We start from the raw sequence: 24,547 nt of genomic DNA on the forward strand, positions 1-24,547 counted from the left end.
CCTAAAAGGGAAAGAAAGACACAGAAATGGTCCTACAAAGGATACAGCTGTCTTCCAACTTCAGGCTTTATTGGCAAACTCCTTTTCAAAAAAGAAAAAAAAGTGGAGAGCATAATAATCACTTGCCATTTGTTAGACAGCCCCAAAAGAAGCGGCTAAACGCTTTCCTCTCCTTCCGCTTATATGTCCCTCCTCCTTTACCTCACCCTCTGAGCACCTCTTTCACCAACCACCTGTCAAAATAAAGCAAGCCACGATCTTTCAAAAACTGACACTGGAAAGAAGCCGTTGGATGATTTCTTTCCAGGACCCGTTGAAAGATAAAAGATGAGGCAGACAATTTAAAAGGCGAGACTGTACCCTCTGGATCACAAAGCTGAAAGCAGACAAACCGTGGAAGCCAATGACACAGGAAACGCCCTTTGACCAGAGACAGACACTAGGCATAGCAAAGTTATTTTCAATAAAGAATAAGAAACTGAATTAAGCCATTTCACAACTAATAGTCATAGAATCATTTCATTGTACAAAAGTGGGAGAGGAGGGAGAACGGAGGGTTATTACGAGCTCCTCCTTTTAGAAACAATGATAACGCTTTCTAGGAAGTTCTGTTCAGATGACAAATGTTTTAGGAAGGGTTTTGTTTGGGGTTTCTTTGTTTTTTTAAAAGTGAGACACACAGACATGTGGGAAACCTTCCAATCAAAAGGATGGAAGAACCACAAGAAAAGGCACTACCCTTCAAGCAACTAATTTGTAGTTCAGGTTCAACCCACACTCCCACCAGCCAACAGTTTAGCTGTTTCTGGGAATATTACTGAACTAGGTTTTTAGAAATCAGAGTAGATGCAGATTTCTGGCCAGAAATAAGAAAGGGTGAAGCTGGAAAGTGCTGAGAGAGCAAAACAAAACAAAACAAAAAAAACCCTGAACTCTCGCAACTAACTAATGTCCTAAGTTCAAATTCACATTTCCTTCCCTCCCCTACACACCTGTAAAGAGAGGAATTTGGCTCGTGCTGGTGTTAGACTAGGCTTTAGGCATAAGGGAAAAGTTTCCTTACTTTCAACCTTCTGAAACAAAAAGGGAAGGAAGGAAGGAAGGAAGGAAGGAAGGAAGGAAGGAGGGAGGGAGGGAGGAAGGGAGGGAGGGAAGGAAGGAAGGAAGGAAGGAGGAGGAGGAGGAGGGAGGGAGGGAGGGAGGAAGGAAGGAAGGAAGGAAGGAAGGAAGGAGGAGGAGGAGGAGGAGGAGGGAGGGAGGGAGGGAGGGAAGGAAGGAAGGGAGGAGGAGGAGGGAGGGAGGGAAGGAAGGAAGGAAGGAAGGAGGAGGAGGGAGGGAAGGAAGGAAGGAAGGAAGGAGGAGGAGGGAGGGAAGGAAGGAAGGAAGGAAGGAAGGAAGGAGGGAGGGAGGGAGGGAGGGAGGGAGGGAGGGAGGGAAGGAGGGAAGGAAGGAAGGAAGGAAGGAAGGAAGGAAGGAAGGAAGGAAGGAAGGAAGGAAGGAAGGAATCATAAAATTAAACTTAAGTAAGTTATTCAACAGAAGCCAACACACGGGAATGAACATGATCTTTGCTGTGTTCCAATATAAAACCAAACCCAAAAAAAACACACATTCAAAACACCAAAAATAATCTAAATGTCCATTTGTGGTACATATAATAGATTACAGTACATTAACAAGTGAATATTATTCAGCCATTTGCCATTTTTAACTGCATAAAACCACAGAAGCATTTTTAAACTTGTTATATTAAAAACAGCAGATACACCACATAGTACAAACAACAATTTAAGCCATATAAAAACATACGCATACAGAGCATGGTGGCTCACGCCTATAATCCCAACACTTCGGGAGGCCCAGGCGGCAGATAACTTGAGGTCAGGAGTTGAAGTCTAGCCTGGCCAACATGGTGAAACCCCATCTCGACTAAAAATACGAAAATTAGCCAGGCATGGTAGTGGGCACCCTTAATCCCAGCTACATGGGAGGCTGAGGCAAGAGAATTCCTTGAACACAGGAGGTGAAAGTCGCAGTGAGCCAAGATTGTGCCACTGCACTCCAGCCTGGGTGACAGAGTAAGACTCCGCCTAAAATATATATGTGTGTGTGTGTGTATGTACACACATACACACACATATATGTGCAGGTAAATAAGGATTGGATCATGATATGCAAAGCATATAGATGTTACTCTAATCACTATTGTTATTCTGTCATCTCTTCAATTGGAAAAAATGTAACCTATAATAAACCATAATCTCTGGAGGCCTAATGACAGTATGACAGTTCTCAGTGCCAGGTACAAAGTCCTGAGAGCAGAGTTGTTCAGGGCAAGGAGAAAAGAAGAGTTGAAGAAGAAGAGAAGATGTTGTCTAGCTCACCCCAATTATTTCACTTCCAAGATCTAAAGTGGCTTCAGTACACAGGTTCTTGCTTCCCCAGTGTGCCACTTTACCCAGGTTTCTGGCCCCTGGAAGTGGCTCTATTTATTATTGTCCTCATGGTGTTGGTAGCTACTTATCAGGGGAACCCTGACTCAGAGACTAAGAGATACAAACTCATACACAAGAAAGAAGCAGTTACCACTAAAGACAGGAAGAGTTTGATTCTTTAGTCCAAAGACCCAAGACAACATCAGGGACATAAAAGCCTGACTTTGTCTCCTGTTGTTTTGGTTGATCTTCTATTGGAAGATCAGTAAAAGAAATGGTCATGTGTAATTATGTTGACAACACTGATTATTAAGCTGTTTAATGTCATTTACATAACAGCCTCCATAATAAATCCTTTCTAGATTGAGCAACAACAAGAAAATACCTTGCCTGAAGAGCTCTTGTTTCTTTTATCAGATAAAGAAATGCATCATAACCAGTTGGTGTTCCTGTTTTACCCCAGCTACCCAGAAGCCCACAATTCTTTCACTGTAAAAGCCTTTCAAAATTCTTTATTTAAAATTCTCCATACAATCCTCCATCTTTCTTATTTTCTGTTTACATTAAATGGATTAATCTACATGATGCGTTCAAAATAGGCCCATAGTGAGTGGTCAGTAATTGTTACCTATTGTTATTAAAACAATAATTAATAACAATTATCACCACGTTTGTAGGAATCCTATTGAATATGATTAAATAATTTTAAGCAGACAGGGTTTATAATTAAAAATCTTTGGCTGGGCACAGTGGTTCATCCCTGTAATCCCAGAATTTTGGGAGGCCAAGGCGAGTGGATCACTTGAGGTCAGGAGTTCCAGACCAGCCTGACCAACATGGTGAAACCATGTTGTCTCTACTAAAAAATACAAAATTAGCTGGGCATGGTGGTGCATGCCTGTAACCCCAGCTACTTGGGAGGCTGAGAGAGGAGAATTGCTTGAACTTGGGAGGCAGAGGTTTCAGTGAGCCGAGATCATGCCATTGCACCCCAGCCTGGGCAACAAGAGTGAAATTCCATCTCAAAAATAAAATACAATGTTTTTTAATCTTGGAAGAGAATGGTGTGAATTTTTTTTTAGTTTCAGGCCCTGCTGGATTCTTCTATAAAAATTAAAGACATGGTTCAAGAATCAGCTACCACTTCTTTTGAAAACGGCACCCATTTGAGAGACCAATAGAATTCTATTACTAAAGCTGATGAGGGCTGATGAAATCATGTTAGCCCCTTATTTTTTAATGAAAAAAATTATCAATATTGACTGATTAAAAGAAAACAAATATTAGCAAAAGAAGAGAGATATGAGATGAGAAAGAACATGTCAAGGTTACAATAAATTGTTTGAAAAGGAACACTGGCACAAAGTCAATTGCTTCAGCGGACAGAATTCAACACAACTAAGAAACCTAAGTTATACGGTATTAGAAGAAATCTCCAATACTTTATATTTACTAAGTGTAAAATGCTGTTATTCTTAATGATCAAAATTTTCCTTTGTTTAAAAAAAAAAGACTATCACAACTGAAATACTTTAAGTACAAATTAATGGTCCCTAGAAAACCGTCTACAGTTGAGGTTATACTTTCAAGAACAGCATATACTACCAAATATATAACATAAAAATTCAAGATTTGACACAATTCTCTGATCACACATCTAGTATCTGTTGAAAGTGGTGAAATTCCTTTAAAACCAATTACTGTTCAGGAAACAACTTAATATTTGAGGCAATTTATATTTGGCAAAATGTAGGATCTAAATCCATATTCCCTAAATGTCACCCTAGGAAGCCACAAAGCATTGGCATAACACTCATGAATCCAACACAGATTCAAAGACATTTCTGAAACCAGTAAGTGTGCCAAATGCAATAATTTCCCTTTATTAAGCAATCAGCTTGCATTCCCCTCGTATTAAAAACACATCCCAGTTTTTTTTTTTTTTTTGGTTGCTTTTCCTTTCTGCAAACTCTGAGGATACAACAGCTGCTAGGACTTCAAGAAAGAAAACAAATATCCTGTCCTAACAGCCAAACTGCCATTAGTCTCTCGTGTTAATATGGTCGATTACAGTAATGTCTTCTATAAATTTGACTTATTGGAGGGAATATGGTGTGAATTATACAGCATTTTTAAAGAAACACAAACTTAGCGCTTTCAAACACAAAGCGACCCCAGGAAGTACTGACAACTAAAGCAACTTAAAGACCTACTTTAATAAACAGATATTTTTGTAATTAACACAATGATTGCAATTAAAATGGTTGTATCTGAGGTGTTTCTGTATAGTCTCTTTCCTTATGCAGGTGTTCAACATTTCCTGATGTATTATACCATGTATTTGCTTGGCAAACCCTTTATTACAGACCCAGAAGAGAGATAAGTATGCTTATCCCCAGAATCTCATTGTATGTTATACTTAATTATTGAGCTTGGAAGCAACCAAGAAAATCTCAGGACTCCGAGAGAAACACTAAAAGATTACTGGCAGAGGCCAGGTGCAGCAGCTCACACCTGTAATCCCAGAACTTTGGGAGGCTGAGGCAGGCAGATCACTTGAACCCAGAAGTTCAAGACCAGCCTGGACAACATGGCAAAAACCTCGTCTCTACAAAAAATAAAAAGATAATTTAAAAAAATTAGCCAGGTGTAGTCCCAGCACTTTGGGAAGCTGAGGCAGGCAGATCACTTGAGTCCAAGAGTTCGAGACTGGCCTGGGCGATATGGCAAAACCCTATCTCCAGAAAAAATACAAAAATTAGCCAGGCATGATGGTGTGTGTCTGTGATCACAGCTGCTTGGGAGGGTGAAATGGGAGAATCATCTAAGGCTGGGAGGTTGAGGCTGCAGTGAGCCATGATCACACCACTGCACTCTAGGCAGGGTGACAGAGTGAGACCCTGTCTCAACAACAACAACAAAAAAGTAAAAATAAAACTAGGTCGGGCACGGTGGCTCAAGCCTGTAATCCCAGCACTTTGGGAGGCCGAGGCGGGTGGATCACGAGGTCAAGAGATCGAGACCATCCTGGTCAACATGGTGAAACCCAGTCTCTACTCAAAATACAAAAAATTAGCTGGGCATGGTGGCGCGTGCCTGTAATCCCTGCTACTCAGGAGGCTGAGGGAGGAGAATTGCCTGAACCCAGGAGGCGGAGGTTGTGGTGAGCCGAGATCGCACCATTGCACTCCAGCCTGGGTAACAAGAGCGAAACTCCGTCTCAAAAAAAAAAAAAAAAAACTAAAGCAGGGACAATGAATCACATACCCATAAACTTAAAGCTAAGTTTGATAGTTAAGGATTGGTTTGCCCTACCATAAACTTGTGCAGTTCAGCCCATACCCTGAATGCCTCCTAGCATATGGACCATTGGAACCATTAGAAAAGAATTGAAACACTTCTGTCCTTAATCAGAAAACTTATCCTAATAATAATAGCAAGCTGAAACAGGGCCCAGTGGCTCACACCTGTAATCGCAGCACTTTGGGAGGCCGAGGCCAGCAGATAACCTGAGCTCAGGAGTTCAAGACTAGCCTGGGCAACATGGTGAAACTCTGTCTCTACTAAAAATACAAAAATTAGCCAGGTGTGGTGGTGGCGGGTGCCTGTAATTCCAGCTATTCAGGAGGCTGAGGCAGGAGAATCCCTTAAACTCAGGAGGCAAAAGTTGCTGTGAGCCAAGATTGCACCAGTGCACTCCAGCCTGGGCAACAGAGCAAGACTCAGTCTCAAACAAACAAACAAAAAATAGTAAGCCTATAGTATTTAAAATAGAGAATATACCATAATCTTTATATTTAAATTTATATTTAAAGTAGGGTCCACCTTAGTCTTCATATTTAAGCCAACTTGGCACTTGCCTACAAACTTATGCTCCCAATTTACAACACTGCACTCACTTCACTGCATTAAATGGAGAGCTTGGGGCTTCAGCCTTTGTCATGGTTATGTAGTCCGCCCTTCAGAAGAAGGGTCCCACATTAGAAAATGGCTAAAAACACTTGCTTGTAACCCAGAAACACTGGGATGTCACAGCTACTCATGTACCTCTAGGTAAAATTGTCAGACATCCGAGCTAGTGTCTTTATACATACCCCAGCCTCAGGGTTCCTCATTAGGACTTTGAATTTCTGAACAAACTAAGAAATAGGGACCTATCGACTGGGTACCATGGCTCATGCCTGTAATCCTAGCACTTTGGGAGGCTGAGGCAGGTGGATCACTTGAGGTCAGGAGTTCAAGACCAGCCTGGCCAAAAGGGTGAAACCCCGTCTCTACCAAAAATACAAAATTAGCCAGGTGTGGTGGCACGCGCCTGTAATTAGTTACTTGGGAGGCTGAGCGGGAGAAATGCTTGAACCAGGGAGGTGGAGGTTGCAGAGAAACAAGATTGTGACACTGCACTTCAGCCTGGGTGACAGAGTGAGACTCCATCTCAGGGGAAAAAAAGAGAAAAAAGAAAAGAAATAGGGACCTTCTCGCAGTGTTCGTCTAAAATTCTGAAAAACAATCTTTCTCGAGATACAAAAGACTCTGTTCTCAGAGCAGCAGCATGGGGCAAGGAAGGCTCCTTCTTATCCTGGTATGATAACTGCTAAGACTTATCACTCAGGCTGCATTTGCTTATAGTCCTAATCTCCCTGGCCAGGCTCTGCACTTGCTCCCTGCACAGCCAGGAACCTCCTCTCTTTGAGGCAACCTGCACACTCGGTCACCATTGATAAAGATTTGGAGAGGGAAGGAATCTTCTTACCAATTGGCAGGTGCATTCCATCCACATTTTGCTAAACCAGAATTTTAGCCCTGCTGGGCCAGAGAGCTTCATCTTGAGCCACTCACCAATCGAATGACAGTATTTCTGTGGTCTCTATGAAAATGAGAGTGGACTCAGACCTTTCAGAAAAACCTAAAGCCTTTAGCACTCATGGTCTGGATCCTCTGCAGACCACCTTGAGGACAGAAAACAACAGTGCAAAGTGGCACAAGTGTTAACTTGGCATTTGCCAGTGACCCTGTAAATCCAATCCTTAAAATGATGGCCACAGTACCGTAAACCATCGTGAATCAGAAAGAGCCAATCCTTCAAGGTGGATCCCAAGTGGCTAACTGGGCCTAAATTTAAAATAGAACCAAGTGGTCATTTGCTAACTAAAGGTGACGCACGCATTCTGAGTTTCCAGAAAACACCCACCTCTGTTTAACTTTGGGACTTTCAGAACTCCCCTGAAGCAACCAGTCAGAGCTCACCTGCACCAACTTTCAGGGCTCACCTGTATTGACCAATCAGGGCTCAGCTGTATCAATCTATTGGGGCTCAGCTGAGTCAACCAATAGGAATTAAGCAAATTTCAGTCTTTCATTTGCATATCAGGCTTGCTTAGGAACTTGGGAGGGAACTTTTGCTCTAAAACCAGAATCCAGTTGGTGGCTCATGCCTGTAATCCCAACTTTGGGAGGCCAAGGTGGGCAGATCACCTGAGCCAGGAGTTTGAGACCAGCCTGGCCAACTTGGCAAAACCCCATCTCTACAAATATTAGCTGGGCGTAGTGGTATGTGCCTGTAGTCCCAACTACTTGGGAGGCTGAGGTCAGAGAATTGTTTGAACCCAGGAGGTGGAGGCTGCAGCGAGCCGAGATTGTGCCACTGTACTACAGCCTGGGTAACAGAGCAAGACTCTGTCCCAAAGTAAAAACAAACAATTGGAAACCAGAATCTTCTCTCTGGTCTCTAGAACATGTACTTTTGTTTTACACTGAAGGATGTGTCTCCCCAGTTTACAAACTGTTCACTGGAAATGAAGTCTTTTTCCTCCAAACTCCTTTTCAGAGAACTTTTGTTCACAGTATGCAACAAGAGAAAGTGTTCCATGTAAGCCAAGACAACTCAGGCCTATCTTCCCTACACCACTGCAACAAGTGCTGTAGGACTCGTCTTAGGATCCACTGCCAGAAACACAAACCCTGGCCTTTCACTGGGGGCGGGAGCTTGTGATGATGCAAAAAGCACTACTCCTAGAAAAATGAGAAGGCCTTGTAGGCCCATAATGTTCAAGAAAACTATGCTTTGTCCTGATTGCCATTCCCTTACCCCAAACCCAAGACCAAGAGCTTCCCCTTGGGCGTAGTTATCACAGCTGTAGCTAATTACCAATTTGCAGAATTATTGAGTCAATGGCTGTCTCACCATTTAGACTGTGAACTCCATGAGGGAGAGACCTGGCTTATATCATTTCTGTTCATTGTTCTATCTCCAGTGCCTTGCAATTAATAGGCACTTGCTAAATATCTGCTGAATGAATGAATCTCTAGCCTAGGCACCCCTTTCTACAGATGGGAGTTCATATGTATAATCTCATATTCACAAGTCCTAAAGAGTTAACTATGCCCTCTGAAAGCTTTTTTTCCTAAGAGCAACCTAGTTGCAAGGAGTACTCATTCATGTATTCATTCAACAAACGTTTTTGAGTGTTAACCAATGTGGTAGACGTTGGGTATAGAGCAGTGAATAAAAGAGGCAAAGCCCCTGCCCACAGGTCAGATGGTGGTAACTAAGAAGAAGAAAACAGAAAGGAAGAAGGGAAAAGTATATGTGAGAGAGAGAGAGAGAGAGAGAGAGAGAGAGAGAGAGAGAGAGAGAGCGAGAGCGCATGCATGCATGCGTGCAGAGGGGTGGGGGGTTGTATCCTATTTTGTGCAGAGACCAGGAAAAGCTTCTCTATTAAGGTGATAGGTAATGAAAGCCCTGAAACGTGAGGGAATGAACCACGCTGCTATCTGGCAACAGGTTGTTCAAGGCACTTAGAATAAGAAGGCAAAGGTCCCTGAACATGCCTGATGTGCTTGAAGGAAAACAGAGACCAACACGGCTAGAGTGGGATGGGGCCTGAGATAAAGCCTGAGAAGAGAAGACCGTGTGGGCTGGCACAGGAGAGGGTAGATGGGCTCATAAGCCTTGATTTTCACTCTGGTTGGCCTGGGGAACCATTGGAGCATTTTGAGCAAAGGAGTGATATGATCTTATTTAAGTTTAAGAGAATACCATCACACTGGCTGCTATGCTGAGAACACAGGCTGGGGAGAGCCAGAGCCAGAGAGCAAAAGCAGGAGAACTGATATGGGCAACTGCAATAATGCAGGCAAGAGGTAGTGAGGACTCAGACCAGGATAGTAGTCACTGAGATGGTAAGATAACAAGTTCTAAATACGTCTTGAAAGCAGAGCCCAAAGGTAGAGATTATGAAACATTAGCTAAGCTGAAACATATCCCCCATCCAGTCACCTAAATCTTTATTCAGATTACAAGAAAATAGATGCAGTCCCTTATTTTGGAAGGTTGTTATTTCATCATTCGCCCTCCAACCTAAAAAATACATGAACATCGCATGGCCGGGCACGGTGGCTCAAGCCTGTAATCCCAGCATTTTGGGAGGCCGAGGCGGGTGGATCATGAGGTCAAGAGATCGAGACCATCCTGGTCAATATGATGAAACCCCGTCTTTACTAAAAATACAAAAAATTAGCTGGGCATGGTGGCACGTGCCTGTAATCCCAGCTACTCAGGAGGCTGAGGCAGGAGAATTGCCTGAACCCAGGAGGCGGAGGTTGCAGTGAGCCGAGATCGTGCCATTGCACTCCAGCCTGAGTAACAAGAGCGAAACTCCGTCTCAAAAATAAAAAAAAAAAAAGGATACAAGAACATCTTCTAAGATTGCCTCACTGCTTAACGATCCATTGACCTCCTACCAGAAGAGCCTCCCAGAATGTGTCCAGGCCCATCAGATCTGAGAGGGCAGAAAGAAAAGTTAGTTCCAAACTGGGAGTAAACACAGCAAGGCAGAATATTAACCATCCAGCCAGCTGGGGACATTTAATTCAAATTCAGTTTAAAGTGAACTCATTTCACTACTCCCCTTTAAAAAAAAATCTTCCCATAAACACAAAGAACTAATCCTCACCATAGCGTCCAACATGCTGGTGAGGGGTGATGTTTAAGGACCATTTCTAAAGTACACTGGGGTAAAGTTGTCTTATTTTGCTTTTTAAAATCTTAGCATGGGGAAATCTTCTATAATTAAGGCAATTTAAACAATAGTAGATAATAATTTGACTAGAAATTGTAAGGAATGTAATGACTGCTTATCCTGGCACCAAAAAAACAGGACTTTCTGTGAAGTCACTGCCAAGAAAAATGATCCTCCCACTCAGACTGGACCACTGCAGGCAGTAACTGCTAACCACACGCTTTACACTGCAGTTAGCAAGGACACAGTGCTTTGTTTTCATCTCTGACCAAACACCAGACAGAAAACTCAATGGAAACAAATGTGTGGTGAAATAGAAACAATAACCGAAGGAAAACAATATTCTGGTGGCGTAATGCTTGCTGGGATGGCAACGTCAAGAGTTTGGTGAACTAAGGAAACCTCTCCAGTCCAAAAGAAACAGCTTCCAGCCTGTTCTGGTAGACAGAAGGTGAACAGGCAAGAAAGAATACAGGCTTTGAGAGGCTTGCAAAAGCCAAACTGACAAAGTGGCTGCGTGAAGAAAGAACTAGCATGAAAAGAATGGTTGCCATGAAGCAGAGATCAAAGCCTGACCCAAACCTCCAGGAGAAGACGACAGAAGTGAGCACCTAGTAGAAAGGCTGATGCAACAAAAAGGAGCAAAGGTAGCCTCTTCTAAAAGAATCTCTGAGGACAGACACGGTGGCTCATGCCTGTGATCCCAGCACTTTGGGAAGCCAAAGCAGGCAGATCACCTGAAGTCAGGGGTTCGAGACCAGCCTGGCCAACATGGTGAAACCCATCTCTACTAAAAATATCAAAATTAGCAGAGCATGGTGGCAGGCACCTGTAGTCCCAGCTACACAGGAGTCTGAGGCAGGAGAATCACTTGAACCCAGGAGGCGGAGCCAAGATTGTGCCATTGCACTCCAGCCTGGGCAACAAGAGCAAAACTATGTCTCAAAAGGAAATAAAGAAAAGAAAAGAAAAAGCACCTCTGCAGGCACAGCCATGATCCTGCTAATGTTTGAAACAGACAATGTAAGAAGTAGCAACTGTTTGTCTCCTACCCGGATTAAAACAAACCACATGAAATACTAAGCGCCCACCTCCAAGCAAGCCAAGAAAGAGTACCACATTCTAGGTTAAGTGGGTAAAAAAAAAAAGAATTTTCAGGGCCGGGCGCGGTGGCTCAAGCCTGTAATCCCAGCACTTTGGGAGGCCTAGGCGGGTGGATCATTAGGTTAAGAGATCGAGACCATCCTGGTCAACATGGTGAAACCCCACCTCTACTAAAAATACAAAAAATTAGCTGGGCATGGTGGTGTGTGCCTGTAATCCCAGCTACTCAGGAGGCTGAGGCAGGAGAACTGCCTGAACCCAGGAGGTGGAGGTTGCGGTGAGCCGAGATCACGCCATTGCACTCCAGCCTGGGTAACAAGAGCGAAACTCCGTCTCAAAAAAAAAAAAAAAAATTTCCTTTTCCTTTTCTTACTTAGGCATCTAGTACTGAATGGATGTGAAAGTTAAAAATAAATGAGATAGCTTAACATAGGTTTTGTTTTGGTTTGGTTTGGTTTTTTGGAGACGGAGTTTCGCTCTTGTTGCCCAGGCTGGAGTGTAATGGTGCAGCCTTGGCTCACGACAACCTCCATCTCCCAAGTTCAAAGGATTCTCCTGCCTCAGCCTCTGGAGTAGCTGGCATTACAGGTATGCACCACCATGCCTAGCTACTTCAGTAGAGATGGGGTTTCTCCATGTTGGTCAGGTTGGTCTCAAACTCCCAACCTCAGGTGATCCACCTGTCTTGTTCTCCCAAAGTGCTGGGATTACAGGCATGAGTCACCACACCCTGCAAAATAATTAGATTAAAAAAGGATTGTTTTAGCCTGTTTGAGCTGCTAAAAACAGAATACCATAGACTGGGTGGCTTCTAAACAACAGAAATTTATTGCTCACAGTTCTGGAGGCCAGGAAGTACAAGATCAAGATGCTGGCAGATTCTGTTCTGGTAAGGGCATGCTTCCTCATAGAGGGCCATCTTCTCATCATGATATCATGTGACACAAGTGACAAGGGATCTCTCTGGGACCTCTTTTATAAGGGTACTAATTACATTCATGAGCTCCACCTCCTACTGCTATCACCTTAAGGATTAGGATTTGAAAATATGAATTTGGGAAGAATATAGTAAGACCATAGCAGATATGAATAGAAATATATATTCCTGGAATGAACACAGAAGTAAAAAGTCATGCTTAAGGTTCCTGAGTACCTACCACATGCCATGCAGTGTGATAGGAACTGGGAAGGCTGGGCGTGGTGGCTCACGCCTGTAATCCAAGCACTTTGGAGGCCAAGGTGGGCAGATCACCTGAGGTCGGGAGTTCAAGACCAGCCTGACCAACATGGTGAAACCCCGTCTTCTAATAAAAAAAAAAAAAAGGAATTGGGAATACATGGTCTCTCAGATCTGGCACGATAGGACACAAAGAGCTTCTTTTGTTTTGGTTTCTTTTTTTTAGACAGAGTCTTACTCCTTCGCCCAGGCTGGAGTGCAGTGGTGTGATCTCCACTCACTGCAATCTCCGCCTCCCAGGTTCAAGCAATTCTCCTACCTCAGCCTCCCGAGTAGCTGGGATTACAGGTGCACACCACCACATCTAGCTAACTTTTGTATTTTTAGTAGACATGGAGTTTCACCATGTTGGCCATGCTGGTCTCGAATTCTTGGGTTCAAGTGATCCACCTGCCCAGACCTCCAAAAGTGGCTCTCTCCCACAGCGAGAGCCACCATGCCCAGCCAAGCTTCACGTCTTTTTTAAGGTTCAAATAGCTACACAGTCAGAGACTATCCTTAACTTCTAGTGTTTCTTATGATTATACATTTACCTAGTTTGGTAAATGTTTACAAGGAAATGTAAACATTTGTCACCCCTAACTAGGAACCAATTGTTCTTGACTTCAGGTCAAAATGTCAGTTTCCTAAACTGGCCACAGCAGGTAGTACAGCATCAGCAACTAAGTCGAACTTGGATGTTCTAGAGGGCTTTCAAAAGAAGGTACAGAGGGACCAGGTGTGGTGGCTCACGCCTGTCCTAGCACTTCGGGAGGCCAAGGCAGGTGGATCACTTGAGGCCAGGAGTTCAAGACCAGCTTGGCCAACATGGTGAAAACCCATCTCTAGTAAAAATGTAAAAATCAGCCTTGTGTGTATTGGTACACACCTACAATCCCAGCTACTCAGGAGGCTGATGCAGGATAATCTCTTGAACCTGGGTGGCAGAGATTGCAGTGAGCAGAGATTACGCCACTGCACTCCAGCCTGGACAAGAGTAAGACCCTGTCTCAAAAAAAAAAAAAGAGGTGCAGAGGAACAAAATCATGAACTACAAATTCTGAAGTGAAAAAGGCACTGAATTAATAATATATAATCTTTAACGTTTTTTACATAAAAAGACAAAGTGACACATAGAATGACTCCTTGTTGATCCAGCACTGTGGGAAACTGTGTGTTCTAGATAGGTAAATGTGTAAGTTAACTAAAATTTCCTCCTTTTGAAGGGCAGTTTTCATATTTTGAATATTTCCAAAGAAACTCTTTCTAAAATATACTTTCTGAACTTTTAAGTCAAAATAAGCCAAACACCATTATTTAATACTCTAATGAAATATACTCATGCCCTCGATGGTTATGGTTACAAAAGTGCCTTTGAGCATTCGCCCATCCTAGAAGATCTCAAACTTCCAAGATCAGCAAGTTCTGGGTCTCCCGTTCAGCTTCTGGTCACCCTCAAACTGTCCTCTCTCACTTCTTCCAGATGCCAAGTCTTACCTGCCTCTAACATGATCCCTTCCTGTGAGTTCCCATCAGCCCCCAACCAGTACCACTTGCTATTTCTAATCTGCCACAGACTAGGAAACTGGAGAACCAAAGCATTTTCTCTTCATCTCATGTAGAAACTATATCTACCTAATTTGAATGCAAGCTCCTCAAAAGCTTGATTCCTGCTTGACACCTCTTGTAATCCCCAGCACCTAGCACAGTGCTCTGGATACAGGAGCTACTCAATGATTACTGATGATAAACTTCTGAAGGCCTTTTCTCCACGTAGAATGCATGGGCTTTATGACAGCTGTTTCCATCATTTGGCTTTTCTGCTTACTTTTACATTCCCAGCTGTGTTCTGGATGGTTGCACCAACTAGAAGCCTAGGGATTTACTGTACTTCTATTTCTTGATAAGATACTTGGAGAGAATAAACACATGGCAAAGAGGACATTAAAGTAAGGGATAAAGAGATTTTTTTTTAATTTCACCAATAAAGAAAAAGGGAAGAAATATCATCTAGTATGTTGACACTTAATCAATAAATGACAGAGAGGCTGAATTCCTTTCTAACTCTTTCTGAAGTATTCTCATTGTCCTTGTCTTATGTCTCTACCTGCAGCAAAGCATCACCAGTTGCAGTTCACATTCATATCTTGATTGAAAATATTTCCTCCATGTTTGACACACCTTTCTCTTAAATCCAAGTTAGCCAAAATTAAAATAAGATGCATTGAGTCTAAACTAAAGCCTTTATCGCAGACAACACCCTGTGATGACTCTCATTGGAAAATTTAGAATAACAGAATCTCAGAGACGGAAGGGACCTTGGCAATCATCTAGGGCAGTGCCTCTCAACCGTGGCTGCACATTAGTACAACTGGAGAGCTTTTTAAAAATACCATGACATACACACCTACTTGTATGCACAAAAATTAAAAATTTTAAAAAAATACCATGGGCCGGGCACGGTGGCTCACGCCTGTAATCCCAACACTTTGGGAGGTTGAGGTGGGGGTATCACTTGAGGCTGGGAGTTCCAGACCAGCCTGGCCAACATGGTGAAACCCCGTCTCTACTAAAAATACAAAAATCAGCCAGGCATGGCGGTGCACGCCTATAGTCACAGCTACTCGGGAGACTGAGGCAGAAGGAAGGACTTCTTAAACGTGGGAGGTGGAGGCTGCAGTGGGCTGAGATCATGCCACTGTACTCCATCCTAGGTGATAAGAGCAAGACTCCATCTCAAAAATTAAAAAAAATACCATGGCCTACTCCCTCCTGAAAAAAGTATTATTTCATTGCTATTGGTGGTACCCAGACATTAGTATATTTTAAAAGCTCCCCAGGTGCCAGGTGGTTCAGTTTCACCCTGCTTTTCAAAGAGGGAAGAATCTCACCAAAGGCTCAAACAACTAATTTGCCAGAGTTAGGCTAGAACTACTCATTCCAAAAAGCCATGTCTTCTCCATGTAAACTACTCCATCTACAACAGAGGAGTCTCTTCCCTCCCTCACTCTTCCTCTCTCTCCAACATCCACACCTTTCTCAAAGTAGATATATTTTCTGAATATTCTTTGCCTTAGAATCCCATTGCATATTTTTTTTTTTTTTTGAGACGGAGTTTCGCTCTTGTTACCCAGGCTGGAGTGCAATAGCGCAATCTCGGTTCACCGCAACCTCCGCCTCCTGGGTTCAGGCAATTCTCCTGCCTCAGCCTCCTGAGTAGCTCGCATAATTTTTAAAAACTAAATGATGTATATGTTTCCCTGTATCCTCATGCTTTTTTTTTCCTCACAAGGAACCCAAAAGAGATCAATCACACGAGGTTTACCCTTAAAGAAGACATACTGCTTCTCCTCAGATAGGCTGGACTCAACCTATCCTTTTCACCATTATCATCACACAGGCCATCTTTAAAATCCCTTGCAAGGTTCAATTTCAATTCTCTGTCAGCCCACTTAATTTCTAGTTTGTACCTGGGCCTTGTCAAACTTAATGGACTACCCTCTTCTGGCTTAAACTCTGTTTTGTGAAAGATGTCTTTTTCCCTGAAGCAGCCTCTTTACTCTGCCAGTTAGTCATGCCAGGTTCTTTTTTTCTTCCCCCAAGCAGTTGGTCTTTTTGATGTCTGGCACACATTTATCTGGGCTTCCAATAAGATGTTTTTACATAGTTTCCAGGCTTCCTGGAGGTTATTGACTTTTTTAACTCTCCCAGTCAATTTTTTTCCCCTAATTTCTAACATTTGTTAGAGTTTCTTTTTCAAAAGTTGAATACCTGGCTGATGGAGCTCTTTGATTTTTCTTTCCCACCAGATTGCTGAATTAAATGCATCAGAACTTAAGCATAATATTTCAAATTACCTCCAGGATGGAATCGCTCCATGAATTTTCTGCACTTTCATGTTCTCTATAGTAAGCAACAGATGTTTAACCAAGTAGAATTGAAAATGCTAGTTTTTACCTGTTTGTACTTTAGTATGTCTGTTTCTTTATATAAAATATTCTGATACCCTTCAAAGCTTGTGTTCTTCTTGGTAAAGACAATAAATTTAAGGTTTTTTATGTTATAAAAGGTAACTGATGTACACTGAACGAGCTCTATGTTCTGAATCTAATGGGGTAAATTTGCTCTACATTGCCTAATCACAACAGTCTTGACTGATCATTCTTTAAAGAAGTATATCTTAAGGCATTAAGAAAAACAATTCCGAATCTTTCTGAAAAATTCCTGGCTGGGTGCAGTGGCTCACCCCTATAATCCCAGCACTTTGGGAGGCTGAGGTGGGTGGATCACCTAAGGTCAGGAATTCTAGCCTGGCCAACATGGCAAAACCCCGTCTCTACTAAAAATACTAAAAACGTGGTGGCGTGTGCCTGTAATCCCAGCTACTCGGAAGACTGAGGATGGAGAATCGCTTGAACCTCGGAGGCAGAGGTTGTGGTGAGCCGAGATCGCACCATTGCACTCCAGCCTGTGCAACAAGAGCGAAACTCGGTCTCAAAAAAAAAATGCTATAAGCATTCAGTTATTAATGAAGTGGTAAAGACAAGCACTCCCCCAAAAGAATAAAAACGTTCTGCAAGCTATACCAACGTATCATGCAGATTTACTTTAAATTTATTTCACTTCAAAGTATTTAGATTCAGGCTGGGCATGGTGGTTCCTACCTATAATCCCAGCACTTTGAGAGGCCGAGGTGGGTGGATCATTTGAGGTCAGGAGTTTGAGACCAGCCTAGCCAACATGGTGAAACCCCATCTCTACTAAAAATACAAAAATTAGCCAGGCATGGTGTCTATAATCCCAGCTACTCGGAAGGCTGAGGCAGAAGACTTGTTTGAACCCAGGAGACTGCAGTGAGCTGAGATCATGTCGCCGTAATCCAGCCTGGGCAACAGAGCAAGATTCCATCTCAAAAAAAAAAAAATAGTCAGGTGGTAGTGGCTTGTGCCTATAATCCCAGCTACTCTGGAGGCTGAGGCAGGAGAACTGCTTGAGCCTGGGAGGTGAAGGCTGCAGTGAGCTGAGATCATGCCACTGCACTCCAGTCTGGGTGACAAAGTGAGATCCTGTCAAAAAAAAAAAAAAAATGGTGTTTAGATCCAAAAGATTCCTAGGAGATCAACAGACCATGGAATGACAATCTATCATCAAGGCAATAAAATCTCATTATAGCGCTAGTGTCCTGACATAGAACACAATAGAATTGTCTATGTCATTCTCCCACTTGTTTAACAAATATTGCACTGACCTACCCACACTTGGTACTGCTAGGCACAGACAACACCAGGAGTTGCCACATTTGTCCTCAAGTTGCTTCCAGTTGAAGAGAGAAGATAAGCATGTGCCTGCACACACAGTTACCTATAATACAAGGCAGTTATGTACAAAGACCATGGATCTTGTTTCAACAGGGAATCAGGAAGAAGCCCACACATAAACCTGGAGAGTTCAGAAGTGACTCAATGAAAGAAGTATCATTTGAGATGCCTGGAGCGACTGAAGCTCAAAGCACAGGAATGACTCTAATCAAAGCAGTGATGTAAGGAAATTAAGCTGGCAATGTTCAGGATAGAACGGGAAGTGGGGTGGGGGAGAAAGCAGACAAGAGGCAGGTAGACCAGTTAAGAACTATTTAAAAGAGTCTGCTGACAGACCTCCTTGTCTTTATCTCTTGCCTTGCCAACCCTTAACCCAAAGAGCCACTAGTTATCTTCCTAAAACAGCTTGACTGACGACATTTCCCCTCCCTCAGAAACCCTCGTTGGCTCCTCAATTGTATTGTCCAGGAAATACAATTTATATTCCTTCTACTATTAACACTAGATTGTCTATATCTGGGTTTGACATTTTGTCTACAAAAGATGTATCTGGACCCTCTCCACTATGGTGTGAAAATTGTGCTGTTTTGATGATGGTCCCTTACTAGTTGAAGGCCCTCCCATAGCTTATATCTCAACAAACTCTATGGCAATAGAGAAGGGACTTTCTTGTCTTACTATCTGTACAACATAGCACGAACTATACTCTAGAATTAAGACCTTGATTCAAATCCCACCTCTGTTATTCACTAGCTAAGACTGTGAACATATTTCGTCTTCCCTTTGAATCTGTTTTCTTGTCTGTCAAATGGAGGTGATAATTCTGATGTCATATGGCTGTTGTGGGTTTTAAATGAGACAATCACGTAAGTTCCTTGGTATGGGGCCAGGCCCGGAGATAATATTCAATAGCTACGAATTCTTATCACGAAGCCAAAATACATTTTTTAAAACATAAATGAGAAAAAACCTCAGTGCTAAAACAGTCACTGGGGAGCCAGAGAGACTGACTTCCAACTGCCTCAGATTAACACCAATGTTGTTTCCCTTGTACAGATAACAAAAAACTTCCTTTTTCATTCCTCAGTCTAGTCTCCAGTTAATCCTGAAATTGTATGCAACCCAACGTGAATCAAATAAAAAAGGAAAACAGTAATTATGCTGAATCAGACATTTTATATTTATATGTTCTAACCAGAGATTGAGCTGCATAAGCCAGAACTTCTACTAAATTCTTTCTTGAACATGCCCAGAGGATACCTCCTGTAAAAGACTTGGGACAATTTCTATAGTGATATTATACCCTCTCCAAGTGAAACACAGAGCCAAACTGATGATTCCAACAAGATAAGAGATCACAAATTCATTGCAAAATCCAACACATTACTTAAGGTGTGGAAGGGGGAATATAAATCTTAAAGACACATACTGTGTGTGTCTATATATGACTCACTATTAGAAAAGACAGTATTGCTACCTCTCTAACACACATACACGCACACCTTTTTCCATATAATCCTAACAGCCTATAGGAGTCCTGGAATCCTCTGTGTATATGCATATGAGTGTGTGGGTTTGGCACGTGATCATAAGTGCATTGCTCATGAATGCAAAAGGGAACAAGAAATAAAAACTCCAAAATTGCAACTAAGGCACAAAGTTCTGAGTATCATTCAATGTCATTGTGAAGGGGACCTTTGGCAAGTTCAAGAACATTTCTAATCCATTGCCCCACTCTGTTTTTTTGAGACGGAGTCTCACTCTGTCACCAGGCTGGAGTGCAATGGCACAATCTCAGCTCACTGCAACCTCTGCTTCCCGGGTTCAAGCGATTCTCCTGCCTCAGCCTCCTGAGTAGCTGGGACTACAGGTGCATGCTGCCATGCCCAGCTACTTTTTGTATTTTTAGTAGAGACAGGGTTTTACCATGTTGGCCAGGATGGTCTCGATCTCTTGACCTCGTGATCTGCCTGCCTCGGCCTCCCAAAGTGCTGGGATTACAGGTATGAGCCACCGCGCCCGGCCACTTAGCTCTTAAAAACAATTTCAAAATGCATGAGTAATAAAATGCCCATTGTTGTACACCCTTTACCCTCTGTTTTTATGGAGGGGGGGCAAAACAAAAAAGGTTAGATTTTTAAACTTACTATCACCAGCATTACTAGTTAATATTCTATAGTATTAGAGACCTAAATCTCTTCTCCCTTGGAAATGCCTGGGCACTCCCTTATCATCATCTGTATCACTCATATGGTACTTACACACTGTGTTGTATTCTAATTTTGTGTGTGCCTGGCTGGCCTCAGCATTATTTGAAAAGTACAGCGGTCAAGCAGACAGGCAATGCAGAACCTCAGTTGGAAACCCCTGTCAGCATGATGTACTCCCTGACACCCTTGAGAGCACATCAGATTATCCTAATTATGATCTATAAAGACTGAGACTCCTTCAGAACATGGCGCATTCTTAAAGCCTGTTCAAACCTCTAGAAGGCAAGTGCAAGGCCATCTGGAATAAAACATTAAACTTGGGCTAAGCGTGGAGCTCAATGAGCTAGGCACCCAGACTTTGTGATACTTCACCTGGAAAATGATCCTGGGTGTTTTACACAGAAAAAAACACATCCCCCATCCCAGGGTAAGTGCCGGGCAATTAATCCATTCAGACCTAGGCTGAATACAAGTCACTATATTGACTATCCCCCTTAAAAAATGACCAAAATTATCTTAGTGTAGCCCAGAGAAGACAAGGCTAATGTATGCATCTGGAGAGGCCAGGGTGATGGTAAAGATTACGCCTATTTCTATACTGGCCGTCTAAAGGTATTTACTTGGGTCTGTCTGTGTTGTGACAGTGTCCTAGACTCAAATGAATGCCTCTAACACTCCACATTTTTGAGCCATTCAGTCATGCATTTTTGTTATTGTTGAAAGTGGTGCGAAATTGCACTGCATGAGCTAAAGTCCTTGGTGGTCTTCCAAGGATTCCAGCTAAAAAGGCACTTCCTTTGTTCCTCAGGAGAATGCAGTCCAGTAGGTCATTCAAAAGGGGAAATAAAAGCAGCAGCCCTGGGAGGGAGATGAAGGACAAGACAAAAAGAATAAAATGTTTTGGGTGTGAGCACATTAGCTTCCATTTCCTGCTGCTGGTCACTAATAACTCCCCTATCTTTGGCATGGGGGAATGTCCAGATGGACATATATGCAAAATATCCCTCAGGTGTTTTCTGGGGATGATGAGATGACAATCAAAGGGAACACCTAGGACAGAGTCTGTGAGCACTCTTCAAGCTTCCTTTTTCCTGAGATGCTGGCTGGGGAAGATGCTCTGCCCCAGCGAAAGACTGCACAGAGCAAAGTCGGAGAAACTGGGGAGGGCAATTTCACAGCCCACTCCCTGAATGCCTGCAGTCAATATCAAAGGCACATATTGTTCGCATGAGCAGAAGATGAAACCTTGTCACATTCCCATTAAGTGCAGAGCTGCATCTACCCCTTCAAAATGTGGGAATGACAACTGTAACCTTCACGCCAATCATCTCCGCTGTGCCCGGGCCTAAACTGTGTAGGGCACAAAGGCCCCAGGTTTGACCTGCAGAGCCCCCAAGCTTCAGTGCCAGCCGGTTCACTTCACTTTTTCTGGCGGGGCGGGAGGAAGGGAAAGAAAGAGGGCTTTTCAGGGCTCTACAACCAATAAAATCGTGCCGCTTTGAGGACATATTTGAGCTCCCCAAAAGACAGGCAGTTGAAGGGCAAACAGTGTCTAATCAGTAGTGAGCACGTTATTTGGTAACTGCCAAGGTGCACTGGGCACCTGGGCTGCTCCAACAATTTATTTCTTCGGTTCTATTTCCATACAGATGCCAGTTACACTCCAAAAGTGCCCAGCAACTTCCCTCAATTACCTTTGTAATGTATATGAAATTGATGACTGCACTTAATCTCCAAGGTTATTAATAGCCCTTCCAAAAAATGACCCCCAAGTCTTCCTAGGCCTTTGGAAGCGCCTGGTTGAAATTACAGTATTTCCTTTGCTGGCTGGCGGTCCCCTGCCCGCCCCACCCGGCGACCAGCACCGCAAGGCAAAGGCGCGCTCCACTCCTGAAAAGTTCGGAGTGGAGGCTCGGCCTCCCGGGCTCGAATCTCTCACTTCTCCGTTAAATTACGCTGGCCATCAGCCAGCTAGATTTGTGGTGCTTTCTGAACCCCCAGGGCAAACGGGCTACCTGAGCGGCCGGCGGGGCTGCGCGCAACAGTTGGCCGTTGCGAAGAAGTAAGTGCGACTCGGAGGGGACCCCGCCGAACGCCGCCGGCGTCCTTGCCGGGAGGGACTTCAGGACACCAGCCGAACGCTGCCTCCCCAGCGCTCTAAGAGGGGTTTTCACAAATACCCCAATACACCCCCATCCCACCCCACTGGCGCCAAAATCCGGTGAACTTTTTCACAGGCTAAGCCGTCTCCATTTGCATAACCATCTCCAAACTGAGATTCAGGTTTCCTGTAATCAGTCCTTTCAAAGGTCTGTAATTGAAAGAGCAATTAACCCTTAAAATGAGGTAAGAAAAAAGAAAGGGGAAAAATACCTTCTGGTCCGATACCTCCCGGAAAGTAAGAGTTCCCAAAAGTCAGGGTTTGGAGAGGTGGAGAGTAAGGGCAGTCGTTTGCTTTTTAAAGGCGACTTCTAAAGCCGCTGCAGCTACTAAAACTCCTAATCCGTGTCAGCGGTGCAAAAGAGGCGCGGAGAGCGTTTTAAAAGAACATCAATGAAACATCAAGTTCCACGTTTTGTGACCCCCAGAATCTGGCAAGCTCCGGGAGGTTTCCATCTACCACACCCCACTGGCGACCCCCACCTCCCCCGGCCTCTCGTCACCCATACAACAAAGCGGGGCGTCCTGTAAGGAGTTCAACCCGGAAAAGACGAGGGAGCCGGTGACACGCACTTTGAGGGCCAGAGTCCTCAGGGGCTTCCTGGGACCGAGAACGGTGCGGGAGAAGGGGAAGCGGAGGGTGGGAGTGGAGCGCGACAGTGGCACCGGGCAACCCGGCGTCGCCCCTCCACTCGCAGTGCTAGGGGAGGAGGGAGCGCCGCGCCCGCGGAGAACGTCCTGCGCCAGGGCTGGCTGGCTGGCCGGCTCGCTCGTTCGCTCCTGCTCTCTCTACTGCCCATTTCTCTCTCTAGTGTACCTGCGTCCGGCGCAGGGGGTGGCGGGGCGGGGAAAGGGGGTCGCGTCCCCTTTCCAGAGGTGTCGGTCTCTGCACCCACCTCCCGGGGGTGCCCACCTACCGTTGATCTCGTGCAGGGGGGCATCGTTCTTGTTGAAGCCTTTGGACATGTAGAGACGTCGCACTTCCGAGCAACTTTTCGACTTGAGCTCGGCAGCCAGCAGCGCGGCGCTGAGCACCGCCAGGGTGCAGAGAAGCGCGGGCAAGCCGAACCGTGCCATGGTGCGGGCCGGGGCGGACGCACTCCCACCTTTGGGACGGGACGGGAAGCGTCGCTACGGCAGCCGGCCGAGGGCTGGCGGAGTCAGGGACTAGCGAGTGGAGCTAGAGGGCGAATGAGTTGGAGTTGTGGAGGAGGCAAGCAGGCGGAGGAGACGCGGGGCGAAAAGTGAAGCTGGGCCTCGCGTCAGGCAACGGTCCCCGGTGCCAGGCGCCTGGCCAGAGGAGAAGGAGGGCGTGGAGGCGGCGCGCGGCCCAAGGGAGCAGAGGTGCGGGCCGGTGACCTCAGGGTTCCGCGGGGAAGCGAACCCGGCAAGGTGGCCGGCCGGCGAGGCGGAGACACAGGGAAGGAGGGGAAGGTAGCAGGCGCCGCGGGGACCGCGGAGGGTGTGGGCAGCGGCAGGCGCTCGCTGCGCGCTGCTCCGGCTGCCCTGCGCTGGTCCGCTCGTTCGGCTGGATTCGGCTCGGTTGCCTCTGCCCTCCGCCGCGCGGCTGTACCCTTCTCAGCTCTGTCGCTGATTGACTGGCCGGCGTGCGCCGCGACGCTCGCAAACTTGGCCAAGCGGGCGGCACTCGGGGGGAGAGGGGGCGGGCGTCGGGGGGGCCGGAGACAGGCGGGAGCAAGCTGGGCCGGGCCGGGAGAAAACCTGGAAGTGGGGTTGGATCCGGAGCGGCCAAATCCACTTCCTAGGGGGCCGCACCGGGCGCCCGGCGCTCTTTCGTGCGACACGCCCCACCCGGCTCCTCCTTCCTCCCCTCCTCCCCGGAGGCGGGGAGCCAGCCTACCGCCCCCCAACCGCAGAGGGAACGCCAACTACTCCGGGCTGAAGGGCCCAAGTCCCGGGGAACCGGGCTGCCTGGGACTTGTCTCGAAGCCCACGTCTGAGTCGCAGGCCTTCTTGCGCTCGGCTACCTGACCCACCGCCTGCGGGCAAAAGCCGCGCAGAGCCCTCCCGCGGCGATATCCGCCGCCATCCCGCACCCGCGGACATTCGTATCCGCGCAGCT

General features: G+C 45.1%; 1 protein-coding gene across 1 annotated transcript in view; it reads right to left on the reverse strand.

Annotated features, from left to right (window-relative positions):
- The window catches only part of GPC4 (glypican 4), a 125,869-nt gene extending 101,801 nt beyond the window's left edge, over nucleotides 1–24,068 (reverse strand). Inside the window, exon 1 of the mRNA XM_002763281.5 lies at nucleotides 23,382–24,068. Within this exon, the coding sequence (XP_002763327.3) occupies nucleotides 23,382–23,541 (160 nt within the window). The 5' untranslated portion in view covers nucleotides 23,542–24,068. The remainder of the gene's footprint in view (nucleotides 1–23,381) is intronic.
- Between the last annotated feature and the right edge of the window lie 479 nt (nucleotides 24,069–24,547).

Source organism: Callithrix jacchus, chromosome X, assembly GCF_049354715.1.
Source record: "Callithrix jacchus isolate 240 chromosome X, calJac240_pri, whole genome shotgun sequence".
Taxonomy (NCBI): domain Eukaryota; kingdom Metazoa; phylum Chordata; class Mammalia; order Primates; family Cebidae; genus Callithrix; species Callithrix jacchus.